The sequence below is a fragment of the Ornithodoros turicata genome, chromosome 8 (genome assembly GCF_037126465.1).
Source record: "Ornithodoros turicata isolate Travis chromosome 8, ASM3712646v1, whole genome shotgun sequence".
Lineage (NCBI taxonomy): Eukaryota > Metazoa > Arthropoda > Arachnida > Ixodida > Argasidae > Ornithodoros > Ornithodoros turicata.
In genome coordinates this window covers 7,376,307-7,403,208 of record NC_088208.1, presented here as the reverse complement: position 1 = coordinate 7,403,208, position 26,902 = coordinate 7,376,307, and the positions used below count along the sequence as shown (strand labels likewise).

General features: G+C 44.1%; 1 protein-coding gene across 1 annotated transcript; it reads right to left on the bottom strand.

The window, feature by feature from the left end:
- LOC135366437 (polypeptide N-acetylgalactosaminyltransferase 1-like) lies at nt 1-25,824 on the bottom strand. Its single transcript, XM_064599137.1, has 9 exons — nt 25,261-25,824; nt 17,397-17,563; nt 15,829-16,009; nt 12,812-13,139; nt 7,709-7,894; nt 4,750-4,884; nt 3,103-3,216; nt 1,390-1,726; nt 1-468 (listed from the first exon to the last, which is right to left on the bottom strand). The coding sequence occupies exons 1-8, from the start codon at nt 25,659-25,661 to the stop codon at nt 1,412-1,414; spliced, it is 1,827 nt and encodes a 608-aa protein (XP_064455207.1). The 5' UTR covers nt 25,662-25,824; the 3' UTR covers nt 1-468; nt 1,390-1,411.
- Between the last annotated feature and the right edge of the window lie 1,078 nt (nt 25,825-26,902).

The window sequence follows — 26,902 nt, the reverse complement described above, 5'->3', positions numbered from 1 at the left end:
ACATTTATTCAATATACTTTATTGCATATGTTGACAAATATTTCTCTCCAACCCTACTATGTACAAAAGCTCCTGACAGATTTCAAGAGCAGAAAGTGTCTTGGGTACCGATCATTCACTGACCTGGAATGTCATTGTGCGTAGAAAAACTCCTCATACATTGAAAAAGAAAACGTAAAAGCGATGGCAAATGTGAATTAAGGTCGTGCAAGAAAGACAATATGAGATCATGTTTTTCTATTTAAAAAAATAAGGCACTTTTTTTCCCCCGTAGTTGCAGAACGGAGTTTTACGGCACTACACCTAACCACAAACTTCTTAATCCTTTTGCAGTTTTAAATTGCACTGCGTTCTGTCAACTATTAAACATTCATGCTCAGGATGAAGCAAAGTTCCTTCAAATCACAGTCCGGCAAGAACACATTGACAGCAGGGATCACTTGAGCTGGACGGAACTGAAGGTTGTACCTAGAGAAAAAGCAAACTCGTTTTGAGCAACAGGTGCTAGGGTTGATCACACTGGCACAAAAAGCTAGCGGAAGAGTACAGAAGAGCAAGTAATCTGGCACAGGTTCCACTGAGGGCAGTGGCGAATCCAAAGGGGGGAGGGGGCAATCTCCCCCCCACTACGGGCTCCCCCCCACCACCACCGAGGGTCTGGATCCGCCCCTGACTGGGGGTCACAATGTGAAACTCAGTAGCTGTCAGAGCCAGCAAACACTATGTGATTCTCCTTATTGTTTAAGAATGACAATTTTTTTCCCTGCTGAAGGGGGGAGCTAGTGCTGTGTCCCATTCATGACCCTCGCCATTTTATTTTTATGCTAAAAGGTCAGTTATAAGTGATGCAGGTTTACTTTTATGCGTCGAAAAAGGAGAAGAAGAAAACAAAAGAAAACTCTGTCAAGGAGCCAGTGATTAGGGAATCGGAAACGTAATGTTAAAACGGTTAGGAGCAACTATAAGGTTTATTAGCACTCCTTTAGGTTACCAAGAAGTGCAGTTAAGAAGTGCTGCCTATTGCATAAAAGTCGTTGAAAGTTTCTAATAAATCTTACTTGCTCCTAACCGCTTCAACATTACATTTCCACTTTCACGTCTCTCAGCTTGTCGTATTCGCGAGCTGTCGCTGGCGGCAACATTGCTGCTACGGTGCCCCTCAATCACACTGATTGGTATTTACAATTCGCTGCATATCTTCACGGCATGCGTCTGCAATTTTCCCTGACTTCAGGAACTCTTTTGCAACTTTCCCGACAGTCCCCCTGGCTTTTCCAGTCATATCAACATTCCCAGACAATTCTAAGTTTGTAGAAACACCCTGATACTTGCTTGGTTCGAGTTACATGGAACACCCTGTACAAAAATGCAGTTCCAAAGCTAAGATACCTTCGACTATCTCCAACGGCCGTCATAGTCGCACCACTTCCACTTGGGGCTCCTTGTAGTGGGAGAACCACCAGACCTGCGCGTGGCTCTTCCTGCAGGGTCTGGCCACCATGCCATCCTGCTCAGTCTGCTTTGCTTCGAGGCACAGGCCGTGACGCGAGCTTCGGAGCTCGCCACCTCTGGTGTGCTCCCACTCCTGGTCCATGTCAGGTTCCTCTGAGCATGAAGCCATCATGACCTTGTATACTGTCTGGCCGCCTGACTTGGTCTTGTCTGCTTCTAACTGAGCACAGCTGTCTTCCTTCCTAATCTGTCGTTTGGAGGTGTAGGAGAACACCTGCGGACCGAACGGCACCGTGGTGAATTGCGAGCGTGTCGCATTTTTCGCGACACGCAATGTAGGGAAAGTGTTTGAAGTCGTGTAATGAATCAAGCAGTGCGGCCTTGTTTGTTATGTGCTTTTCATAACTCCCCAGGACCAGGATGCCTCCTGTCTTGTCCTCCTTGCTGGCGTAACATTCTGTTTCTAAGAAATTTGCAAATTTGAACTTTCTAAAAAAAAGAATGATTTTTCACTCACCACAAGTCTGTTACCTTTAAACACTGGAGTTTTCGTTTTTAGGCTTTTTTATTATTGGGGGCAAAAAAGATCAGGTTTTATTTCAGAAGGCGCAATTCAGGGTAACCTCGGCCAATACGGTAGAACCCTTTTATAGTGAAGTCGTCCGGACCATGAAAAATCTTCACTATATCAGGGTCTTCAGTATATCAGTAGTTCACTTTTTTCTAGCATGTATGACCCACAGAATGCCTGTCAGCAGCAGATATTGGTTTTAATGGGATACGTGCACTTTATTTACATGAAAACACATGATAGCAAGTACATTTGGAACTGGTGCTATCTGAAGTGTTGCAGTAAGGTGGTCTGCACAAGATTTTGCTGCAGACTGTATCTGGTGGAAGAGCAAATCTTCGTGCGGCAAAAGAAAACGAAAAAAAAAAAAAAAGCGCATTCCTCACATTTAAGATGCAGATGAAAAGAAGAGCGTCTGTGCAGTGCTCACATTGGTTGCTTAATTTGCACTTTGGCGACTTCATTTCTAAGGTTCTGCGGGTATCATCCTAAGCCAGGGGTGCCGAAGTCGCGGCCCACTGGCTGCACGCGCGCCGCCTGAGGTTGCCATGCGGCCTGCGTGTTTGATAACTTCTGACACAAAGGGAGGAAAAAGCTAAACACAGTTTTTCGGATAACTACTCTCATTCCCAGTCGCCACAGTACCAAGTGCGGTGCAGATAGGCTTCTTAGTTGTCTTTGCTTGTGATACTTAGCCAATTAAGTGACTTTGAAAAAGCAACGAATTTGTGAACTAATCTAATGTTCCGCAAGTTTCGAGCAAAAGAAATAAAACTATAACTAATGTACCTCTATACCGGTTCATATGTTCGGCCGTGGTGTCTTAATTATCGACACTGAAATCATTTGCGAATGACGTTCTGTTTCTTTGTGTAGCTCGGTGCAAGACGGTGACATTCGTTGCGAATGTCATTCGCTGGGAATGCCATTCCGTTTGCTGTGTGACAGGGGTATAAGGGGTATAAGGGGTACAGGGGTATAACAATTTATTGCAGCAAATGATGGAAGCAGTGCAAAAGATTGTTCAAGAGGGCTTTTTTTTTTCTTTTTGCTGGAAATACGATGAAAACAGAACTTACTTGATTAGAGGATCCATCACCACTGGTCTGGCAGGGATATAAGCCGAGTGGTTCTGTATTGTCATAGCTCCTTCCCATGCTGTCGAGACATATATTAGACCATGGATTCCTCACCTATAATCGTAAGAATATAATTTAATAAAAAAACAACGAAACATACCATAGCAATGAGGACACTGTCCTTGCATGTGACAGCAGCAACTCTGAAACACACGGCTTCTGTCCGTTGCTTGCTTACTTGTTGTTTGCACAGTGTACAAATAGTGAGGTTCACGCAAGTGGTTGACCTGTCAATGTGTGTTCTATGGTGCTCAAAAATTATACGTGAAGCACCAATGCTGCGTCCACAACGCCCACAATAGGTCGTTGTGCTCAGACCAGTAACTGCAACACCCTTTTGGTGACAGTCAAACACCAATGCCCATTCTTAGACTTTCTGAAGATTCTGGGGGTCAAGCTAAGCTATGCATTCGGCAAGCATCTTGTACGTGTACTATCACCAGCTGAGATTTCCAGTCTTTTATCTGACAAAATGGTGTGATGATTGCAGTATCGAAAGTACCGTCAACCACTGTTTGTTCCATTTGTACTGTGGCAGTGGCAGACCTGTACGATTGTCCAGATATTTTTGTCTCCTATTCACTACTCTCTCTACCCATGTCCACACAGAGCACTTACTACTTTTAAATATATACAATCACCGCCCGATTTTTTGGACTTGGTGGGGATCGCGCAGAAGCTTTAGGTGAAGTTCGTTTTACAGCGCTGTCGCGCCACTCACGGGCGGACAGCATGTGCTGGGGTTTCGAATCAAGCCGCTGGCCAAAAACGAAGGCGCAAAAGCGTTACGACAGACCTCTTCTACTCAGAAGAATGAAAAATGAACAATCATTGCCTATTTTTTTGCCTCAATATTTTAGTTGGTTGATTTCTTTTGATACGAATTTCGGATGCTACCAATATTTTCCGTCACCCCAAGACAAAAATTTGCTGTTTGGGCAAACAGAGTCCGAAATATAGAGCGACGGGGCTGCGCGGCATCAGAAATTTTGGACGTTCTTATACATGAACTCCACGGGACCCGCGGTCGTTCCGCGAACGGGTCCGAATAATCGAGCATGTCCGAAAAATCAGGGTCCAAAAAATCGGTCAGCGGCTGTAGTACTTACTACAGGCACAGACTTAGAGGGGGGGAATCAAGATTTTCCAGACACCCTCCCCTCAATTTCTGTTGTCACAACTATTTAATGGACCTTGGGTACTACATTTAGCATGCTGTCCAAGGCCAGATTGCCTGTGGAAAATCCTGGATCCACTCCTGGGCACAGATTAAATGTACCCCTAGTACCAGCAGTGCAAATAAGGAGAGATAAGCGATTGTCAGTGTTCTTGCCCACAAAGTGGCCCGATTTTGATTCGATAACTTGTTCATTACTTGTACAAAAGATGTAATTAATGGTGCCTATTTGTTTACTTACTAAAGGAACAACGTTAGTGAGCAGCAGTAAACCAACCAATTAGATGGACAATGACAAAAACACGGTTTCGGTCTGCAACAACATGACCATCCTCCTGTTGCATGCATATGTGCGATCAACTCCAATAAGGTAGGACAAGGACAAAGAAGGGCACCATCGTGATACTCACATATCCATGAGCCAGAACATCCTCGTCTGGAACAAACTTGTTTGGGTAAACGTGGGTCAAATACCACTTGAAGTCTTTGCAGCGAAGACCCTCACGTAGAGCCTTACGCTTGCTGATGTCGCCATGGTTTAATCTCTGTGTGAGAAATTGGGAAAAGGATTCTGTACAAACACTGCACACAATCTCCATGGACATGCAGCTCCTAGACGCTACAATGGTTCTCAAAATATGTGAAAAGCTGTAGAAAAAGAACTGAACACAACAGAACGAGATCAACTTTGCAAGATAAGTACTTACTTTGTGACCTTAAAAGCCTGTCTGGGCACAACTAGAGAGTTGTGTTCAGACTCAGGCCACCCAGTCGAAAATCACAAGCCAGAACCACTTGGAAACTCAAGTGGTTCCATCTAAGCTGGCTTATAGAACACATCCCAGCATAGACCAGTGGAGATGGATCCATCTGAAACCAGCTTTGATGGATCCAGCTGGAACCCTTTCAACGGGGCATTATCCAGCTTCAAGTAATTGTACATGAACTCAAGTTCTGCTGGAAGCCTTTCAATTGGACATTATCCAGCTTCAACCAATTGTACGTAGACTCCAGTTCTGCTGGAACCTTTTCAACTGGATATTGTCCATCTTAAACCAATTGTAAATGGACTCCAGTTCTGCTGGAACCATCTCCGCTGGTCAGATTTACTGCTCGGACCACCTCAGCTGGTCTCCCGTGGTAAGCAGGAACCAGTTCAAACCTGCAAGAACCATTCAGAACCAGCATGATCCCTAAGTGGTTCCAGCATGTGATTTTGGAATGGGTGTTCACACTGTCTGTCCACCAGATGGCCTGCGTCTATGCCATACTCTCAGTTATATATTTACTTGCACAATTAACATACTCTTTAAAGTAAAAACAACAAGAGGTGGTAAATTAATTACGCGTGGAAAACTGGTGGTCGCTCTCCGTTGCCATTTTCGTTGAGCTGCTAAGATGGATGCACACAATACATGGGGAAAAGTACCAACGGTTGGATGCCGTAGTTTAAGGGTAATTAATTATGCGCGCAAATTCCGTGTTTGCAATTCAGGCAGTGCCCATAGTTGTTTGTATGGTAGTAAAGTAAAGTAAAGTAGTGGAAGTAAAGCAGTTGCCTAATGCAAGTTAAAGTTCAAGGATAAGACGAAGCTGGCGTGTTGTAAATCATATACGAGGACATAGGTCTGCCCCTTGAGTTTCCTTTTTCATGACTTTCTGCTGATACGGGAAACAAGGACAAGGCTGATACGGGAAACAAGGTTGCACGCCAGTTATCTAAAACAAAAGCGAGAAAGAAAAACTCCCCAACGATTCTTGCCTTAACTTGAGAGAGAACCGGTGGTGGCTGACAATTCACGTGTCACGAAGCGACAGTTTCACATTTTTCTGTTTCAGGTATTTGCAAAATATTCGAAAACTGCGAATTCTCAAAATTGCCTGCGATAACTTTTTGAACAGCAATACCGGTAACTATTCGGTTCAAACTTGAAGTTTCAAATAGTTGCACAGCTCTAGTTCTCTTGGCTTTCCTCTTTCTTCATTTTGGAAATGCGCATGTCAGATTTTCCGAATTTTCAGATCACAATACAATATTGCTATTGCTATTGATATCGCTATTTAAAAAGTATCCACAGGCAATTTTGAGTATATACGCAGCTTTCGAATATTTTACAAATATTTCTGAAACGTAATGTAGCAGCTCCGTTACTGCACTTTCACGTCGGCATTTTGGACGAGACCGAAGCAGTGGCGAAAATTTGCGTATGGTTTAGTGAGGGAATAGCAACACGTTGGATTTTAAACCAACCCAAAATGTAATCTGCTGAACTGTCATCATCATCATCGCATTTTGGATGGCTCTGGAACCGTGGCAGTGTGTCTCGCCACCATGTCGGCGTAAACAGCATCATACGAAGTGGTTTTTAAACTGGGAGAGGTAGCATTGAGTACTGAATGTACAACATTAACGAGTGATTTCCTTTACTCGCACTGTCGCGGTGTTGGCAAAAAATATGGAGACATTTCTACCTTGAAGAACAGTCCTCTCCCAAGTTACCCTATACCGAAGAAAAGGAAGAAATTACAAAAAAAGGGCTACAGACAGCTCTTGAAGGCATAGAAAGTGTACATCGAAAATGGTTAAAAATTGGGCTGTTCGGTACAGCATACTTTAAAAGCGATAAAACCCCCGTGCCGGGGAACAAGTCACCAGACGACACAACACACAGGCACAGTTCTGTGCCTGTGTGTTGTGTCGTCTGTTGACTTGTTCCCCGGCACGGGGGTTTTATCGCTTTTAAAGTATAGAAAGTGTCTCATCCTTGTCCGCAAACACTAGGCTAGCTTTTCTGCATGACAACTTGTACTTGTGCTCATTGCATTCACGACTTCCAGAGTTGCATGCAGTAACAGAAGGAAATATTTGCAGTTTGTAGAACGTACAGAAAGTACATATTCAAATTGGGCTTTTTGGGGATATTCAAATTTGATTCCAAATTGAAATAATTGATTTGAATTCGACTCGCAGTGTCTGTAACATATTCATATTCGATTCAATTTTGAAACTTTGTTATTCGCTCAGATCTAGAAAAAGTTACGTTCACGCGAAAAATTTCGGAGTTCAGTTCGAGGTATTCAGCTTGTTGCCACAGAAAATTGATCAAAGTGATCGTAAGTTCGCTGAAGATAAGTAACACTGACCTCAGAATTCTCGCACAAGTAGGTTTTTCAATAGAAATTTTTAGCATGCCTTGTGAAACGCCTGTACGTGAAAGTGTCACAATCCCATCAAAAGGGAAACAGTAAAATCAGGCATTAAAAAAAATCAAAAAAATAAAACAGGCCTTTGTGCACAAACAGTGTTGGGCCTTACCTTACACATTTTTATCTGCACTACCACATTCAACGTGCAGCATTTATCGTTACCTTTAGCTCGGGCCTGTTTTGGTAGAAGTACACCTTGTAGCGATCCATCCAGACCTCGGCCAACCGAGCAGTGTTGATGGCGTGGGTGTCCTTGTTGTTCGGAAACTTGTAAGGGTGGAAGTCTCGGAAGATGTGGCCCACGTGGGAGCAGGGAGCTATCACGATCTGGCCACCGCACATCCATATCTAGAAAATAAAAACACGTTGCACTTCCCCCTGATTCCCACCAGGTGGGTGCACTGAAAAGGTGAGTCACATTTTCGTGCATGACGTGATACTTCCTCGACCGACACCTCGTTGGCGGACAGACTTCCGCTGCCTCAGAGTAAAGAATTTATGCAGGAGAAACCCACGGAAGAAATTGTGGGTACTACCAAGAACTGCGTTACACACTCAATGCGACCACACAAACTTTCGTCTCAATCCATCGGTATAGCGCATAGGAAATGCACGAAGACAAAAGTATTAATTTTTTTACGCCGTGTGTGGCAACCACGATTATTTTGTACATTCCTCTGGCGCAAATTATTTACTGTGTTGTGGCGGAAGCCTGTCTCATCTAGATACAGCATCACGCACGAAAATGTGACAGACCTTTCATAAAACCAATCCCGTACTTAAAAGGGGTTGCGACACGACACCATCAGGTTATCCCAGATAAACGTAAGAGAAGGTTCTTTACACCAATGTGAGCCTGCATTCCAAGTTTTACGGCGATGAGGGTAATTGAAGCTTAGAAAATTGGAACCGCAAATACCGAAACTCATGTGGCTCTCACACCACAGCATGCGTCGCCGCCAGTAGCACGAGGGAGGCCGTGTCGGAAGCCTCCAACTTTCCCCGATTCCGCGAGATTCTGCAGAATCGCCTTTTTTCCACGGAATGCAGCAATTCACTGTGCAATTAGTAATTTATGCTCCCTCAGTCAATAATGCCTATCAGATCTAAAACAGCCCTTCGCTAAAAAAGCCTCATGCTAAAAAAAAACTTGCTTCGTGCGATGCCTGCAAACGGCGCCGACAGCAGACGTGCGACCAGCGTGAGTCACATGGCACGGTTCTCCTCTCCCCGCATGTTGTAAAGAAATGAGAAAGGATCAGCGTGCACGTGCATCTGCGGAACGGTGGAGAACGAACGCCTTCCTAATCGTACGATGTCACTCATGTCGCACCTTAGGATGAAAACTGTGCGGGATCGCGCTCGGGAATACAGAAACGCCGTATTCTATGAGGACGGAGGCATCCTTTTTTGCAAGGTGTGTGCTAAGTCTGTCGACCATCGACGTAGATCTACGATCGACGACCCCGTAATGAGCAACAGGCACCGCATGAACGCCGACAAGTTGAAGCGAAGGCAGGAAGAAACGCAGCGAGGCAATAACATTGCTGCTGGTTGTTCTGGACTGCAGCAGCGTGATGTAAGATTGCAGGCGCTGGACTCTGTGGTCGCAGCCCGGGAAGTAAGAATGGACGTTGTTACGGAATTTCTGGAAGCACTCATTGCCGCGAATATTCCGCCGGAAAACGTTGGACGCCCCAAAATAAGGAATTTCTTGGAGACGCGAGTTACCAACGGCGGGTCGATACCGGGGCCGAACACACTTCGCTGTCGAATTCCAGAACTGTTCGAGAAACACGAAGCTTGGCTTAAAGGCGTGCTGTGTGGGTCGACAGTGTCGGTGGTGGCCGACGAAAATAACGTGGTTAACAGAAAATAAAAGTGTGTTCGTCTCCTTCAGGTACTGACTAGCTTGATCTGAATGCATTTGCTTCCAGACATGCATTTGTGCCACACTTGCAGAATGGCGCGGAATTTGCTATTTTTATTCGCAGACGCCCGCGGATTTGACAATGGAGCCCCGTGGAAAAATTAATTTTCCACCACAGAAAGTTGGAGCCTTTAGCCATGTCCTTACTGCAACCAATGGGAGCTCTGAGGTCTGTGACATCTGTGATTTATTCGAGTGTGTGTTTGAGGGTTTGTATCTCACTAGGTGTGACAAAGAGCAGAAGAATTCTTTCTCCTCAGTACTCTGGACTGTAGTACAATGAACGCATGGTGTAATGAGCATAGATTGAGAAGTTACCCGTCAAAAAGAACTCGTTACAAGTTACCGTGTGCAAAATGTAACTAAAATGTAACTTGCAGTTACTGAGTTACTTAAAAAAAAGAATGAGTTACTTCCAAGTTACTTCGGACAAAAAATAGCATTACGCAGGTGCAGCGCGCGTGAGCAGTTGAGTTAGACCTTGAGTTGCCTGCGGAGGAGTGCAACATGCTTAGATCGTTTTCGTTTATGTCCAACAATAGACCTCTCCCTGTTTGTAAACAAATGACGACATAGTGTTCGACAGTGCCAAAATTTAGTAGAATTGAAATACGCTCGAAGCTAGAGATGAATAAGGTCGCGCCCGAAAGCCACGCTCTTGAGGGGATTACGATATGGCCCCTTAAAGGGACGCGACCCTAGGTCCTACTTTTCTTTCAATGTGAGGCAGCGACCAAGTGCCCGTTCGTGGAACCCAACCCTCTCCCTCCGATTTGTTTCGGTTTCAGACTGCCTACCAATGTCATGACGACGTTTCTCCGGTAGAGGTATATTCGAACGCTTTACATCTTTACTCCCTGTGGGCGCACAATGATTCAGCTTCATTGCAATGGCAGCGATTGTTACTTCCTGAATGGAATACTGCCATTAATTGAATATCACGTTTTATGGTAAAAATGCCATGGAGGAACCGGAGAGAAAGCAAGAAAATATGTGGATGTGAGTGAAAAGCGCGTTAAAAGTAACTTGGAACTTAACAAGTTACTTTGGCAAAGTTACTTGAAAAAGGAACGAGTTCCTCTGAAAGTTACCACGGCGCAAAAGTACCGAGTTAAGTTACCAAAAAAAGGAACTTAGTTACAGTAACAGTACAGTAACTCTGGTAATGAGTCAAAAGTGTTGCAACCCCTTTAAGCCCAAATCCCATAACAAGCGACACGCGGCAGATACACGAGTGAAGCGACAAAATCGACGTCACCGCCGCCACACGAGCGTCAAAAAAGCTTTGTCGCGGCTCAATATTTCTGCATCTACTCCCAGTAGATATTTGTAGCATGTCGCCGAGTTCGTTGCCTGTTGTTTGACAAAACCAGCTAGATTTGGCGGCGTGAAACAAAAACTGAACCCGTGGGCAAGCGAAAGGTTGGAGAGGGCAACCAACAAAAGTAGCAGACGAAGAAGTGGTCGGGGCGTTGGGAACTTCAACCGCAGCGCCACTGCGTTACGGCGAATATTACATAGCACCTTCATTACAAGTTCTCCTCGTTTTGACGAATGAAATACTATTTTTGGTATATTTATGGCAGTTTACAACTTAGCTCGAATAAAATAAGCATTGCTCCTCCAAAAACATCATTTCCCGGCGACGAAATGTCGCTGCTCAAATGGACCGGGAAGTCGCGCCATGACCATACGCGACAGCGACAAATTCTGCAGCGCGTCGCTTGTCGCTTGTTATGGGGTCCGCGCTTTAGGCTAATGCAGTGCGTTGCTAACACGGGCAAATGCATTTCTGCCGGAAATTCACCCTACACTAATTTACATGTTTTGCAGTAAGTACAGTTACATCACAGTTTGTACCAAACCACTAAAGTTGGTTGGAGTGACTGAGTCCAATTCCTCCCCATATTTAGAATACCGAAGCGTACCTGAATTTGCATGAATTTAGTACACGTTTATTTACCCGAGTTTTATCCCCCGAATTTAGAAAAAAATATCTCCTGAAAACTTCAGGCTCTAGTCACGACCCTCCTCCTCCTGGTTTTTGAACGGTTTGTGGAACAGAGGTACCTTGCATGAGCTCATTTTATTTGGTGGCCATTTCGGGTAGCAGCAAGGTGTCATGGGGACCTCTTTGGTAAAAAGCGATACAAACAGAGTAGTGAAACTGTGATTGACAGGTCGAGTCTCTTTTTGTGACTCCTCCCAATGGCCAGACTCCCCTTTAATATACGGCTCTGAGCGGACCCAGGACGCAGCACCAGCTGGTACACAACACTGGATCTAGCCGTCACGTGGTCTGGCATATTAGAAAAGCACGCGCAAGACATGAACTCCGAAGGAACAAGGCTAAGGCCCTTCATCTTCCGCGAAATTTTGCGGAATCACGGAATTAATCGCGGAATCCTTTGTTTTGCACAGAGTTTCACGGAATCCTTTATTTTTAAGGGTGCGTAGATATTACAGTTCTCAAATTCGAGTCGAATATCAATCACTCGAAGTATCCGATTCGCGAATTGAAATTCACAATATTCGGGTTTCCGGATAATTTGACTATTCGCCGAATACGAACGACACCTCCCGAAAGTGGGCTTCACCTGACGCTTCCCTGCATGAGGTGAAGCCGCCCCTACAAAATTGAAGCCTGCTTTACGAAATTGTTTATGCTGCAGGACAAAACAGACAGATTGTAGTTTAGCTTAGGATAACATTATCCCAAGTTTATTGTGTACACTTCACATGAGGAATGGGCGGCGTCCCTCCCGTATGCAGTTTAGCGGTAGCAGTGGCGGATTTTGATTTGATATCTGGGAGGTTGCCTTCAAGATGTTAAGACTTTCAAATGGCGGCTACAGTCCAAGAACAAAAATGGGTGTACTAAAAATGTATATTCCCCAGGGCATGTATTGTAAACTCCTTCCTATAAAGTTCCTATGAGCTCTGTAGATGCTGAAAGATCTTTCAGCAGGTATAAAATCATTTCAGGCAACAGACTGCATCAGATGAGAACACAAGATATCATGTATGTAATACTGAGCCACAACAGTGCTTTGAATCTGTAATTTTATAACATTTTTTGTTCCCACATTATCCAAGAAAATAAAGTGTCTCCCATTTCATGCAGCTGTTGACTGCTCGCCACGGAAAATCACGGAATTTACGAGTCAGTGCAGCGGAATTTTGAATTTGCCGCAGCAGAAAACAGAGTGCCTTAAACAAGGCTGTTGCGACAAAGGAACAAGCATTTCTGGTACAAGAACAATGTAGGTCACTAGAGGTCATAGCAGACCCTCTGGTCACGTGCAAGATGTCACAGACACAAGACTGACACGTACCCTGAAGGACATTTCCAGGTTCTCTCCTCCCCAGCCATCCATCTCCGCATCGTAAGAGCCAGACTCCCAGAAGTAGCTGCGGTCGATGGCGAACAGACCACCAGCCATAGTAGGGGTGCGCACGGGATCAGCTTTGCTTTTTCGAGCTCTCTTCCACTCTGTGGGGATGTTGATCCAGATAAATTCTCCTCGCCAGTTAAAGCCGCCCAGTTGGAAAAAGTCTGCAGACGTTCCCATGTACTGCATGCTCTTGTCATCGATCACGTCGATGATGGGGCACACGACTGTGGTGCGATTGTCCTTGATTGGTTGCAAAAGTGCTTCCAACCTGTAGGTGCAGAATGAAATGAATGAACAGCTATTCTGACGGCTCCGAATAGGAAAAATTGACCCTTAAGTGCTTCGAAACAAAATATGCTAGGATAACAATGGTTATACCCGTTCTGTTTTGAATGTATAAAAAAAAAGGACACTGTATTTAGGGTACTTCACAAATCATTCAAGAACGACCCATGGTGCTCCACAGACTACTCCAGCCAATCTACAGTGTTTGGAAGACCCCACAAGTTTCAAAATGAAAAACTAGTTGACTGCTTCAATTACAAACTTCTATTCGACTTCACATGCAAAAGGGGGGCACACACACATTCTAAATTCACACATGCGCCGTGTTACGTGGCAGAACTTGCAGACGACGCCCGTGTCGTCTGCATGTCACAATCACCTGGCGACGTGAACATTTCGAAATCATATTCCTTGACATACTTGCCAACCAGCTGTTGCTCGGATCCCATCTTATGGTCCGCAGAGCAACAACTAGATGACCTTTTAGGAAGACAGTCTGTATGTGACCTGTGCTTCCGTGTCCACATTGAAATGGTGAAGCATGACTGACAGAAAATGTGTAATGCCAGTCGGTGCTTGTTTCCCAAGTAGACTTGGCAGATGGCGGAAACGACCACAAAATGCCTTTACCTCCAATGGGGTCTTTAAGCAGGGTACCTCAAGGCAAGTGATTCCAATGTAGAGGTAATTGAAGGGTAGTAGTGAACTTAAACTAAAATAAAACCAGGGGGTAAAATAACCGGGCCGATGAGTAGCGCCACGGCTAGCTTCCAAATGCGGCACTGGGAAGGGGTGCCTATGACATGGTCATTATAATCTACAGTGAACCCTCGTTAATATGACCCCCGATAATCTGACATACGCGCTTTAAACCATACACCTGGGGGTGAAACCTCTGCAAATCCCCCCGTTAATATGACAATTCCGCATTATGACCAAAATTTTCGGGAACGACCATGGTCATAGTAACGGGGGTTCACTGTAGTAGGTCGTGGTTTTGACATGTCAAAACCTGCTACAAAGATGGGAAGTCGCACACTAAACTTGTGTGCAGGGTGGTTAAGGTTACTTTTAAAAAGTATCCAAGTTACAGCTACAACTACACCATTTGAAAAATACACTGATACAGTTAGAAATACTTTGAGAAATATACCCAGTACCTTAACAGTTACCTTCTACGCTTTACCAATCGAATTCATTTGCCCAGCTGCTAGCACTTTTTCTTCCAGTCTGCTGCTTATTTCTACGGATCTTTCTTTGAACAACAGATTGGGCACACATTGACCAGATAGCACTGGCAAGCACTGATTGATAGAGCATGAATAGATAGTACATAACACTGGACTGGCAAACAATGCCACACTGGAAAGCCACGATAAGTCGATAGCTCAATGTGAAATGTCTTGTCAACTTATCATAGATCGTCGTCTGTGTTTACTCACATTTATCTTCCTTTTGTATGCTCAAAGGAGTGCAGTCATTTCAAAATTTTTATCATTCATGCGGGGTCAGAGATTCATAGTCACAAGATGCTCCAACTAAACGGATGTTCAAGGAACAGATGTTGTTGTTTGGCTGAACGAAAAAGTGTGTCATGACCTTCAGCATCACTATCAGCAGTGCTGTACTGCGTGCGGCGTAGCTCACTACAAAATAAAGAAATGCACCGACTTAATGTAACAACTAACAACTGCTTAATCCGACATTTCGTCGTCGTATAACAGACACCATCAGTGACAGACCGAATGCGAGAGTCGAAAACCAGTCGCTATTCCAGGAGACAGGGAATAGGAGACAGGGGATAGATAGAAAGTTGCGACCTGTTCTTTCCTATTCAGTGTCTAACCGAGTGTCCTTATTCTTGTCGCTAAAAATGGAGGGGATAGATAGTTCGAGAAGGGGCCCACAGTTTTTGTTACCGGTTCAACGATTACTGCGTAATGTGCCGAGACTCCAGAAGCTTTCTCGGTTCGCACCTCTGCTCACGTGCCAAGGTCACTGCGTTGTTGAAGTCAAAACAACATCCCGTGTTCCAACTATGCTCAGTATGTTCCGTCTTGAACCTCGGGGTGTGTGGTGCGTCTTTGACGTCCCGTCACGGACGAAACGTCTGATTAAACAGTTGGTAGTTGTTACGTTAAGTTGGCGCATTTCTTTACTTCGTAATGACTTCTCCCGGCTTTCGGAACATTTTTTGCAGCGCAGCTCATTTTCTCCATTTCCCGCTTGAGCGACTACCACACAAGGCACTGATTACTCTCCTCTGACCAATGGTTTTGAGTCGTGGATGTGACATGACAGCCACAATTAATCTTTCATCTAACATAATTGAGTGAAACTGCTCCCTTATCCCTGCACTGAGGGTTCTCAACCTGAGGTGCGCAATATTTCGTGCATTCATGCGACAGTGCTGTGAATTTTGTTTCAAGTAGAGCACATCGTCCCGCGGACGTACGACTACTGTAGCAGACGACAGCAACAGCATGGCTATGGACGGAAGAAGGTATAATTCCTTATAACAGTGGTTGCCAAACTTCACCGCCCCGCGGCCCATGAAAGTATAGACGACCCCATTGCGACCCCCTCGCCCAGTTTAACAAGGTTTAATGAAGCAGAACTCCCTGGTGACACAGCCGGCATAAACAGAATTGATTTTTTAAAGAAACGCCTACCAACGGTCCGTTGCTTCACAGTGCGAGTCCAGAAATACCAACACGTCGCCCGTCGCTATCCGAGCACCGGCGAGTCGCGCTCGGATGAGCCCCTGTCGCTCATTCAGATGTATTAGCTTCACCAGTCCTTTGCAAAAGTGCCGTTCGATAAATCTGTCCAGACGTTTGCCAGCGAGTTCATCTGCAATGAGAGAAAGCATTCAACGTTTTCCCCTCAATGTCCGACTCACGAACCAAAATAAGGTCGACTGAACAAACGAAACAAAGCTGCATACTAGCAATAACGTAGACCCGTCTTGCATTTCACCCGCTGTGGTAATATTTCTGCCGTGTCCAATAAAAATGGGACAGGCTTTTAAATAAAAAAATGTATCCAAAATTCCAATTCCCACCGTGCTGCAGTTGACTGAGCTCATTTCGTAGTCCATTAAAATATGAGCAGCTTTTTCACGTTTTAGCTTTTTTGTTTTTACGTTTCAATAACGTTTCTGCGAGCAGGCTGTGAACATCACATGGTGCAAGCAATGACCGACTGTGTACTGGGCAGCCGTTTGCAGATATGTCAGTGCCAATGGAAACGTGACCGGGAAAGTGCAAGAGAAAATATGTAAAGCGGTCATGAGTAAGCCACACAAAAAATGTAATGAAGTTAAGGTTATAACTGTAACTCGATTACTCTTTCTGAAATGTAACCAGCCACAGTTACTGCAATAAAGTAACATAGTTACATTGACACTGACCTTCGAAACTCACGATCACAATCATCTGAGAAGTCGCGAGTTCGGGCCCTGCTACGAAGTCGCGTGAAGGTCGACACGGCGTGTTGGTGAGCTCGATTGTGCTGCATATTAGTGCACTCACCGGATAGGTAATATCACACTTGTAAACAGCCCAGGTGTGATGTTATCTGGTGAGTGCACTAATATGCGGCATGATCCAGCTCACCGATGCGCAATGTCGGCCTTCACGCGAGTTCGTAGCAGGCCCTTGTCAGATGATTGTGATCGTGAGTTTCGAAGGCCCGAAACGTCGAGCTATGCCCCACGGTTAGTTAGATACAGTAAAATTCTACAATTCGTGGGTGTATTGAATGCACTCATGAGCGTTCCGATGATTGATACATGGTCGACTGACACGTGAATGATTGATATATGCCTAACCATTTCAAACGTATTTCAAGCGTAGTGCACCCAGGGTCTTCTATATGTTCACTGCATCATGTGCACTGCTCAGTGATGTAGTTTCAAACGACGACCTGTTGCCACTGGTAATATTGTTGAGAAATGCAACATATCATCCGTAAATATCGAGCAGCTGCCAGGGAATGACAAGCTCTTACTTTATAGGTAGCACTGTTACTTTAGAACAAAACCACTCCATAGTGTAACACGCACACTCTGCACTCTCTCTGGGAGAGAGTTCAGAAAATAAACAGGCAGGTGTTTCTTTGACCTTAACTTTGTAAGTAAATGCAAATTTGGAGCTTTCGCACCCGCTACAAAATTAACAAACCCTTCCAAGTAATTTGAAATTAACTTGTTATGGGTGCCTCCAACTAAAGCACTTACCAATAGTACTAGCATCATCCACAAGGATGATTTCTTTCAATAGATGAGGCGGCGATCGTAGCAGCACCGTGTATATAGTTCGAATCAATGCAGAGAAAATTTCATCCGTGAAGATGATAACCACAGATGCTGTCGGCAGGTCGTCCGGGTAGACCAACGAGTGGCAGCTGGAATTAAAAGAGCGACACAGTATAATTAATAAAAGTAACTGCACGCACACATTGGCAAGCTCGTACACAGCATCGAGTACACGTATGTGTTTTAAACACGCATGTTCATCTGCTCAACAGACATACATACATCAATCTACTTGTCATTCTTATACTATTCCCCGTACCTGGACTGAACAAGCTTCCTTGGAGCACTGCATCCCTCTGGAAAAGCATCCGACACATTCAGCCTTTGACTCTATTTTGTCTCTGTTTTTTGAAGCACATTGACCCACCATCTTTTCAATATCACAATTATAATGGAAGGTGTCGCATGTGCCGAACATTCTCTCCAGCCTGTAAAGGCATTTCCAACAGGAACGTGATGCCTCTCCATGCTTCGGAAATGAAATTCCACAAGCACCGCTCCCAACTAACACAGTGGGGGACACGACCAGGGACATGGAATGACCACGGGACCAGATGTATCGATGCGTACAACGTACAGGCACGTGCGTGACCACAGACCATAGTTTCTATGCATGGAGGCTCAGGCATCAAATACGGCAAGGCGGTGCATCCCCAGTGCAGCCCCAGAACCGTGGCACACCAAATGAACCAAAACCAAATGAATGAATTAGAGTGGTGTAGAGGTTATACCAAAGTTGGCAGACGTGCAGAACACACCTTCAAAGTCGCAATAGATAAATGCTTTACGAAAACCTGGTGGTATGTCCAACAACCACCTTCAACATCTTCAAACATGACCTGTATGACCTGAATCATGTTACGCCACCATATGCCCCTCCACATCCTTGTCAGAAACACGGTGCCAGCTGTGTACCACGTGAGACTTCTCAAATGAGCATTCTGCCTCACCTTACTGCACATGGACGACAAAGCCAAGCTACGCATGGTTGTGTCATACAGCAGTACCTTGCGCATGAAGATGAACTATGCAGGGCTCTTCAGATTCAGATCTTATAGTCTCAAAACTGGAAGAGGTAGGGATTGAACAGATAGCTAGCTCTCATGATAACAGGCGTGGCTTGGAAAAATTAGATGAGCAGCTACACCCATCCAGTTCTCTCTGGTGCATTGTAATGTTTGGGTCTGCCTGTCACAGGTCAACAAAGTGTGTTGTGTTCAAGGACCAGGGTTGTCAGTTCTTGGTAAGGACACGACATTTCAAGCTGGTAAACAAGGAGGTATCAAGTTTTTCGTAGAGATTCCAGACTTTTTCAGGTCCTAAATGTACGATAATGTGTAGTGATACTTTCAGAAATATCTTACACTTTTTCGGGGGAAAAGAACGTAATAGGTAATAGTCTGCAAACAACAAAATCCGAGGTGTCTGTAGGAAATGTACAACTTGCATGTTTTCTCTCATTCTTAACAATGATATTTAAAGCCTATCTATTTATATAAAGCCTACAGTCAATGTCAATTAACTGATTCATTATGGACAATACAAAAATGTCTGGATGATGGCGATGAAACTTAATTCAGCATTGTCTCAATTCATCACCTCGAAATGAAGTTGCTTGTCCTGACATGCACAACACGACTGCAAGCCAAATCCTGTTGGTTTCGCCCCTGTATAACACCACCATTTTGTTACAGTTCGGTCATGCACATACACTGTTAAAATAGAACTTCACCACATAGCACGCTCCTAGCTAACCACCATTCCGAATGATATCACTCTGTGTCATGATTCCTTTAAAACAGGGGAGGAGCCTATATGGGACATGCATAATAAAACCCAGATAGGCGCCTCTTCCAATTTTCAGCAAACAGGAACACAGAATGATATGCAGAATGGTGGCTGCTAGGAACGTGCTATGTGGTGAAGCTCATTTTTAACAGTGTACATGTATGGGTCACTGTATCCTGCAAGATCACTTTAAGCACATGGTACTGCAACTCATTTGGAAATGAACTTACAGCTCCCATCAACCTTAATAACAACACTGAAAAACAAATTCGGTCTCGTTTCCGAGCACGATAACAGCCACCCGGGGGCATTGGGGGAATGTTACATCAACAGAATCCTCATTCTGGGGGTTGCTGTAATCGCTCTCGGGAAAGGGACCATATTTTTTTCCGGTGTTATTATTAAGGTTGATGGAAGCTGTACATGGAAGCCAAGCAAGTTGGAAGAGGTCTGTAACTACGGGGTAGGGGAGCAAGTGGACGGCCATCCCTCTACGTTGAAGGGGATCAGTCCGGATGCCTGGTACTCCGCCTTGCGATGATGATTGTTACACTGTTTGCAAGTTCACCAGTCTGAAATCTGCTTTTTTCCTTTTTTTAAAAAATTTTCTGTTATGTATATACAGTGAACCCTCGTTATTATGACCATGGTCGTTCCCGAAAATTTTGGTCATAATGCGGAATGGTCATATTAACAGGGGGTCATATTGCAGAGGATTCACTACATTGTTTCCCCGAGAGTATGGTCGTAAAGCGCGTATGTCAGATTATCGGGGGTCATATTAACGAGGGTTCACTGTATGTATATTTATCTCGTTTCCTTGTTTCACTGTAGCATTCTTCACGCTTAAGATTGATGATCACAATTACTGTATATAGCTCCCTGTTGCTGCACTGAATGAGGGGGATGCGCCCTTGTCAAACAGCACGATGCTGTTTTCTGGCCACCCCCTATGTAGATCTTGCGCTTGCATTGCAATAAAGTTGGATTGAAAAAAAAAATGGAATTTTAATCTGCTTACTGCAGGTAGAATATTATTATGTATAGTAAGCTGATTCTGTTATGTATAGGGCCCGGAATTTTAGGCATTTGCCTATAAATGCCTATAAACGCCTCAATGTGACATTTTGGGGGTTGCCTGCCTTTTTATAGACTCTCTTGAATTGTAGCCTTTTTTTGAACATTTTTATATATGCCATGACAGCATGTTTTAGAGGTGCAAGTGCAAGTGCGCCTTTCAGTTTCATGCAGAGTGAACTGGATTTTGTTTTTCGTTTCTGCATGTTTGCATCCTTTCTTATCTTTTTTTTTTTACCTTGGTTTGCTAGAAAGGAGTTTGTGTATATTGGATTGAAAGATTTTGCCTTTCTTGGCCTTTCGAGATCTTCGATGGCCGGGAACTAAAAAATAATGTTCAATATCGTGTGGTACTAGGCCGCCTCAGCATTCGTATACAAGAAGTCAAAGCTTGTATGGTACAGCTTGGGACAAAAGTTTACGGAACACGGCACTGGCACGTTTCTTCATCGGAGCGACCCCCCGTTAGGTATTAGGTAGAGATCGAACGAGAAACGGGTGACCAGCTATCCTGTTAATCTTTCAGTATGTGTGTCTGCTCCTTTTGGCTACTAGGGTGTCGTCCCCTAGCGAAATGCGACACCCAGGTGTTCCGTAAACTTTTGTCCCAAGCTATACCGTAGCCTTTTTTCCTGGATGGAACATTCTGAAGCACCAGCCAAAAATTAACGATTAATTTAATTTAACAAAGATTAATTTTTGTATTTTATCGCCAATTTTGCTGTTTTTAAGGGCCTAATTGCCCGTCTATTTCCATTGTTTTCAGTGCCTAAAATTTCTGGGCCCTACTTGCGTATCAAAATCAATAAAAACACCAGTGCAGGGGCGACAGTTATAAGCATATAAGCATTTTTATCGATTTTAATGCCGCACCAAATAGCCCAATTTGTTGCCCAATAACCTTGTTCAATTCTCGTTATGTACTTCGTATAAAATATATGCCCATACCCTCATCACTCCTTGACATGTACCACATTCCAGACTTAGGACCCATCTATTCTTATTATTCAGGCATTGAAACAGCAACTGTAAGGTGAAGCTTCACAATTTCCTCTTTCCACTTATGCTCTGCATGTTTTGTATGTGTTCTTCCATTATTCTGAACACCATCAAGCAACTGACTGTGAAGATGCTCCTGAAATGCATCTACAACTGCTTCCTAAGTTTCTTTACTGATGCAGGTCTCCACTTCGATATTACTTTTTTTGTCGTACAAATACCTCAAACTAGCGTGTTCCACCCGATATTTATACGTGCAGCATTTCACATGGTGCGATCGACAGTCAACAAAATCCACATTTGCAAAATACTATGCCACAGTTTTCCACGTTCCCATAGTAGTTCCCATAGTAGACAGCAAAACGCAGTATTCCCAAAGTCGTACGACACAGATTTAACGTACGTTATCCAGAAACACATAAAAGGGGGTAAATGCTCTGCCTCGTCCCGAAACTAGCACAGCACCTGTTCCTCTCTACAACGTCTGTTAAAGAACGTGGTAGGTTTTCATGCCACCAATGCCGTGCACCTGGTGTGTGTGTATGGCATAGTATCGAAGAGACACCCGGAACAATTTGCTCTCATATGGTGGGCACTTATTTCTTCCCAAGCCAAATTTACTCTGCCTAATTTTCTGAAACAAATTCAATTATGTAGCTGCACCTGGCTAATTCCTATGGGCCGCCAGATATATGGTCCCAAATGTTTATATTTTGGGAGTAACTTTTCTTGGGTTAAATGCCTTTCCCAGACTTGACGGGGGGTGGGGGGGGTGGGGGGGAACCAGGTGCTATTTTTAAATCTGTAATTCGGGAAGAAATCGGGTGTTTTTCTTTCTCCTTACGTCTATTAAACCCTCTCCTGATCTTTCTCTTCTTTTTTTTTTCTGTGTGCGGGTGACCTACCAGCGCTAATCCCCGGAGGCGTAGGCAGTGCTGACACACACGGGTGGTATTGCTGGTAACGTATAGGTGACCCATTCTTACATGTGTTACACGCGGCGCCCTCTGTTCGTCTTCGGTGGAAACGTAACCCGAGGATTTCACAGTCAATGGAATTTATGGAGAAACCAGGTGTAACCCAAATTGGTCTCAGGATAGAGGCACGGTATCCTCTAACAGTATTTCCGATATGTTCCGCAGAAATTTAAACGATATGTGCATAGTAGATGCAATAACGGAGCGAGCAACGAATGAAGTTGCTCGAATGACGTGCTACACTCTCTTTCCAACGTGACATTTCCGTGGCTTACATGTCCGAGACTCTCTCGCGTGATTCTTACTCGGATATGCTCCATCAAAGGAACAAAGCAACAAAGTCTGACATTTCCTTCCTTTGCAACTACACAAAGGGAGCTCACATTTGGTAAGCTTTGTGAGTCGAACAGGTGTACTTATCCACTCTTGACGGCAACAACATCTTCAATGAAAGCCTTACAGGAAGTGTGGCATTTGTAACGTCAAGAATGACGTCCAAGCACTCTGAAACAAGGCACTGTAACGGAAGCCTCTTAGGGTGTCCGTCACTTGCTGGAGCTGATAGAAGATGCTGCATATTTAGGGTTCTTTGTTTTTAGGTTTTATGACTTTTCAAATTCGGGAGGGAAACATTGGGTGCTATTCACACACGAGAATTTGGGAAGAAATGGGAATTTTGGGGTGAAACAAAATGCCTACGAAACAAGCCACTGCTGTGATACGGGGACGAGAAACAAGGATTTTTATATTTTTGCGCTCGGAACTGGGGCAGTGAATAACTGCAGCGTTCAAGCACTTGCCCGAGCACCACAAGAGCTCCTGTTTGACTCCTGCAGGAGGGGATTATAAAAGGAGGACAAATAGGTTGTCACAAATAGCTCTCTTTGCTGATATTATGATCCACTTTTCCGACGGCTTACCGAGAACAATTAATTGAAGGACTGCAACGATTTCAGGTAGTAATACGAAGGGAACCCAGAGACAGGGGAAAGAAAACACGAAACACACACGATCTCAGTGTTTAGTGTTTTCTTTCCCCTGTCTCTGGGTTCCCTTCGTATTATCATGTACCAGCTCGCCTGTGCCCTTGCACTTCTTCCGTTACGATTTCAGGTAGATATAGTATTTTACCCGAATTCTCGAAAATTAGTTTGAGGGGAACTATCGTGAAAAATCGGGTTCAACAAAAAAACGAAGAACCCCATGCATGCTTTGGGGAGCAAGTACGTCGGGTTAAGAACTTGCGTATCACAGCAAAATGCAACACCCTGTTTTTCGGTGCAGCAGTACACTGGGTGGCTTGCCAACACTTACTGACTCACTGATATACCAATAGTGATGATAATTTCGAGAAGTTTCTGATTTCAGCAACTGAATCGACAACTCCAGAACTCCTGTTTATATACTGATAGAATACGTCAGCGAAAGATAATTTGCTGACGTGGTGATTCACAGGAGTATTTGTACCCCAGTCGGCTAATAAGGCTCTCCCACTGAAAACTGAAACCATTAAGATGATAAAAGTATGGCTGAGAAAAATGGAAATGGTGGAAAGCAACTGTTCTGAGACTGAAACACCAAACAGGCAAAAGTAACCTCGAGCCAGAGGTGATAAAACCTGTTTAGCGAATCCCCTTCAAGAAATGGCCCCGTGAACGCACCTGCATTTTTGGGGGAAAACACCCGTTGGTAAACCCGCCCTGTTTTTTGTGCATAAATGTGTAAGTAGAACAGGTGAAAGCAATTAAGTCTTTCTGCCTCTGGGGCACCTTTATGCATGTGGGTGTGTCTCTGTTATCAGCTGCAAATGAAAGGAAATGGTGCTCATGACACTGTGCTTTGTTGAGAAAGAAGTGTGGTGTGAAGCCCTTTACCGAAGGAGACATCAGGAATTCAGGGAATATCAACGAGATATGTCAATGAAAGCCTATCAAAAGGTCGAAAAATCGTAACGCCGAACTATCATAAGGCCGAAAGCCAAGAGGCTGAAATATCAGAAGGACGTAAGTCAAAAGGCCAAAATTCATTACTCCAAATAATCGGAAGGCCCAAAACAAAAAGACGAAAGAGACAAAAGACCAAAGGGTGAGCACCCCAGTGAATGACCAGTGACCCAGTGGCTGAAAAGGGTAATTGAGAGAACTAATGTTCTGTAATCCAGAAGATGTGGGTTCGAGTCCTACAGCTGGCTAACCCTTTCAGTGACTTTCGTCCTTCATCGAAGGGTAATTGTTCTTTTTATTAAAAAAATAAATAAAGAAGCTAATAGACCTCTATCAGAGAAACGTCATCATGACGTTGGTAGACGGACTGAAACCGTGAAACCGAAACAAATCTGAAGGGGAGGGCTGGTTTCCACGAATGGGCACTTGTTCAAGCCCTCCTATTGAAAGAAAAGTAGGACCGAAGGTCGCATCCCTTTCAGGGATCATTGTAATCCCCTCAAGACCATGGCTTTCGGGCGAGACTTTGTTCGCCCCTAGCTTCTAGCGTAGTTCAACTCTACCAAATTGGTGGCCTTGTCGAACACTATGACTTCATTTGTTTACAAACAGGGAGAGGTCTATTTTCTAGCGCATTTGGAATAACAGTTTTCTTATCTTGGGTTCCTTATTTTTCGGCCTTTCGATAATTCAGTTGTCTGATTTTCTGTGTGTCTGTGTTTCGATTTTTCGGCCTTATGATTGTTCGATGTTTTGATTCTTCGGTCTTTCGATAAGTCGGTCTTTCGATAAGTCGCTCTTACGATTGCCACCCTTACATCAAGGCCATTCAGCTGCTCGTCGAATAGACGCTGGAAGTGGGAAGCATAATTTTATCGCATTTGACGACCATACAACAGATCCCTGCATGCTGTAAGCCTGCTCATATTATTCCGCACATTTTCTTTGCTTTTAGAACTTTTTGAACGCGACCGAAAGTGCTAACGACAAAAAGAGACTTACGTGCGATGCCTACGATCTCCGATCGTCCTATTCAATGGCATGCGATCGGATATGTAAACACTGAACCCAGCCTTCTTGAACTGCCTGTCTGCGATCTCCTTTTCAGTCCCGCTCAGTTGAACGGCATCACCTCCTGCACCCCACGATGCATTCTGCCGTTTGAAAAACTGTTCTTCGTCAGGGTCATCCACGTTTAATATACACGTTCCTCTCTCCCGAGGTTTCGCTACACTAACACCACTGTCACTTCCGATGATCGGTTTCGCTGGTCCGTCGTACAACTCGTAGTGGTTCGTGACTGATCGCTGCCGAAACAGAAGCAGCACAAAACCGGCACCGCAAAGGAGAATGCATAATCTGAACAGTGTCGTTCTTCTCCGTCGTGCAAATATGATGCCCATGGCTGTTAGAGCCCCGTTCACTTAATAACATGCCCGATCGACACTTCGTCAGGTGCTGTGAACATTACAGGGAGACTTCACTCGAATGTCAAACACAGCGCGAGCCATTTTAGTGAAATACACGTGGCATGTGCGCGAGCAGCACAAGTTTTGAAGCCAGTCATCAACAAACGGGCGAAACGGGCGGCCTCTGGAGGTCGTGACGCAGAAGTTAGTTCTGGTTTCGGTTTCCACACAAAATTGACTAGTACTGGGCTCAAGCGTGTGTTGGAAATGGGAAGCATATCTAGGCCTTCGCTTTGGCACTTCACAATTCCGCAAAGTGTTCAGAAATGATATGTGGCCCTCGCCCTGAGAAAATCACGTGACAGAGCGATATCAGATCTGGATGTACGAGTAGATGTTCCTGGCACATTATAGTTCTGTTTTGCATTTATTTTACTGGGATATTGTTGTAAAAGTTACTTTTAAACACGAACTAAGTTACAGTTACTGTGCTTCAAAAGTAATAGGATTTACTTTTAAATTACTCCAAGACAAAAGTAATTAAGTTACAGATAGTTACTAAAAAAGTAATTGAACAATTTGGTTACTTTCCCAATTACTTTTCTGAAAAACAAATGGCGTGCTTGCATGCAGCAAGACACTACTATTTGGCTGGTAGTAGACAAAACAGCACAAAAAAGAAAGGCACAAAAGAAAGGCACATTTTATTGATATTCCAGTGTACATGTATGCTAATGCTATGATATCCAACGTATGCCAATACTATAGTGATGAACACATCTGCATGTATTGCAACTGACATACCTAAAACTCAGTCCCTGTCCCAGAGATGTACTGACTAGAAACGCATTATGACATTCACTTAATTAACAGCAAGAGTCAACGTAGTTGCTAAAAATACCTTGATGAACACATGTGCATGTATTACAATTTGCATACCCAAAACTTACCCCCTGTGCCTGAGATATACTGACTAGAAATGTACGACATTCACTTAATTAATGGCAAGAGACAATGTAGCTGCTAAGAATATACTGATGAACACATGTGCAAGTATTGCAATTGGCATGCCCAAAACTTAGTCCCTGGGACATAAAAAAAAGTTCAGAAGTCAGGGCATTCACAGACACACAAAACAAAACGGAATCCAACAATTAATACAGCAGGGGAGAAACACACTTCACTTTGACCAGATCACATTTGATCTCTGGTGGATAAGAGTAAAAAATACAAGA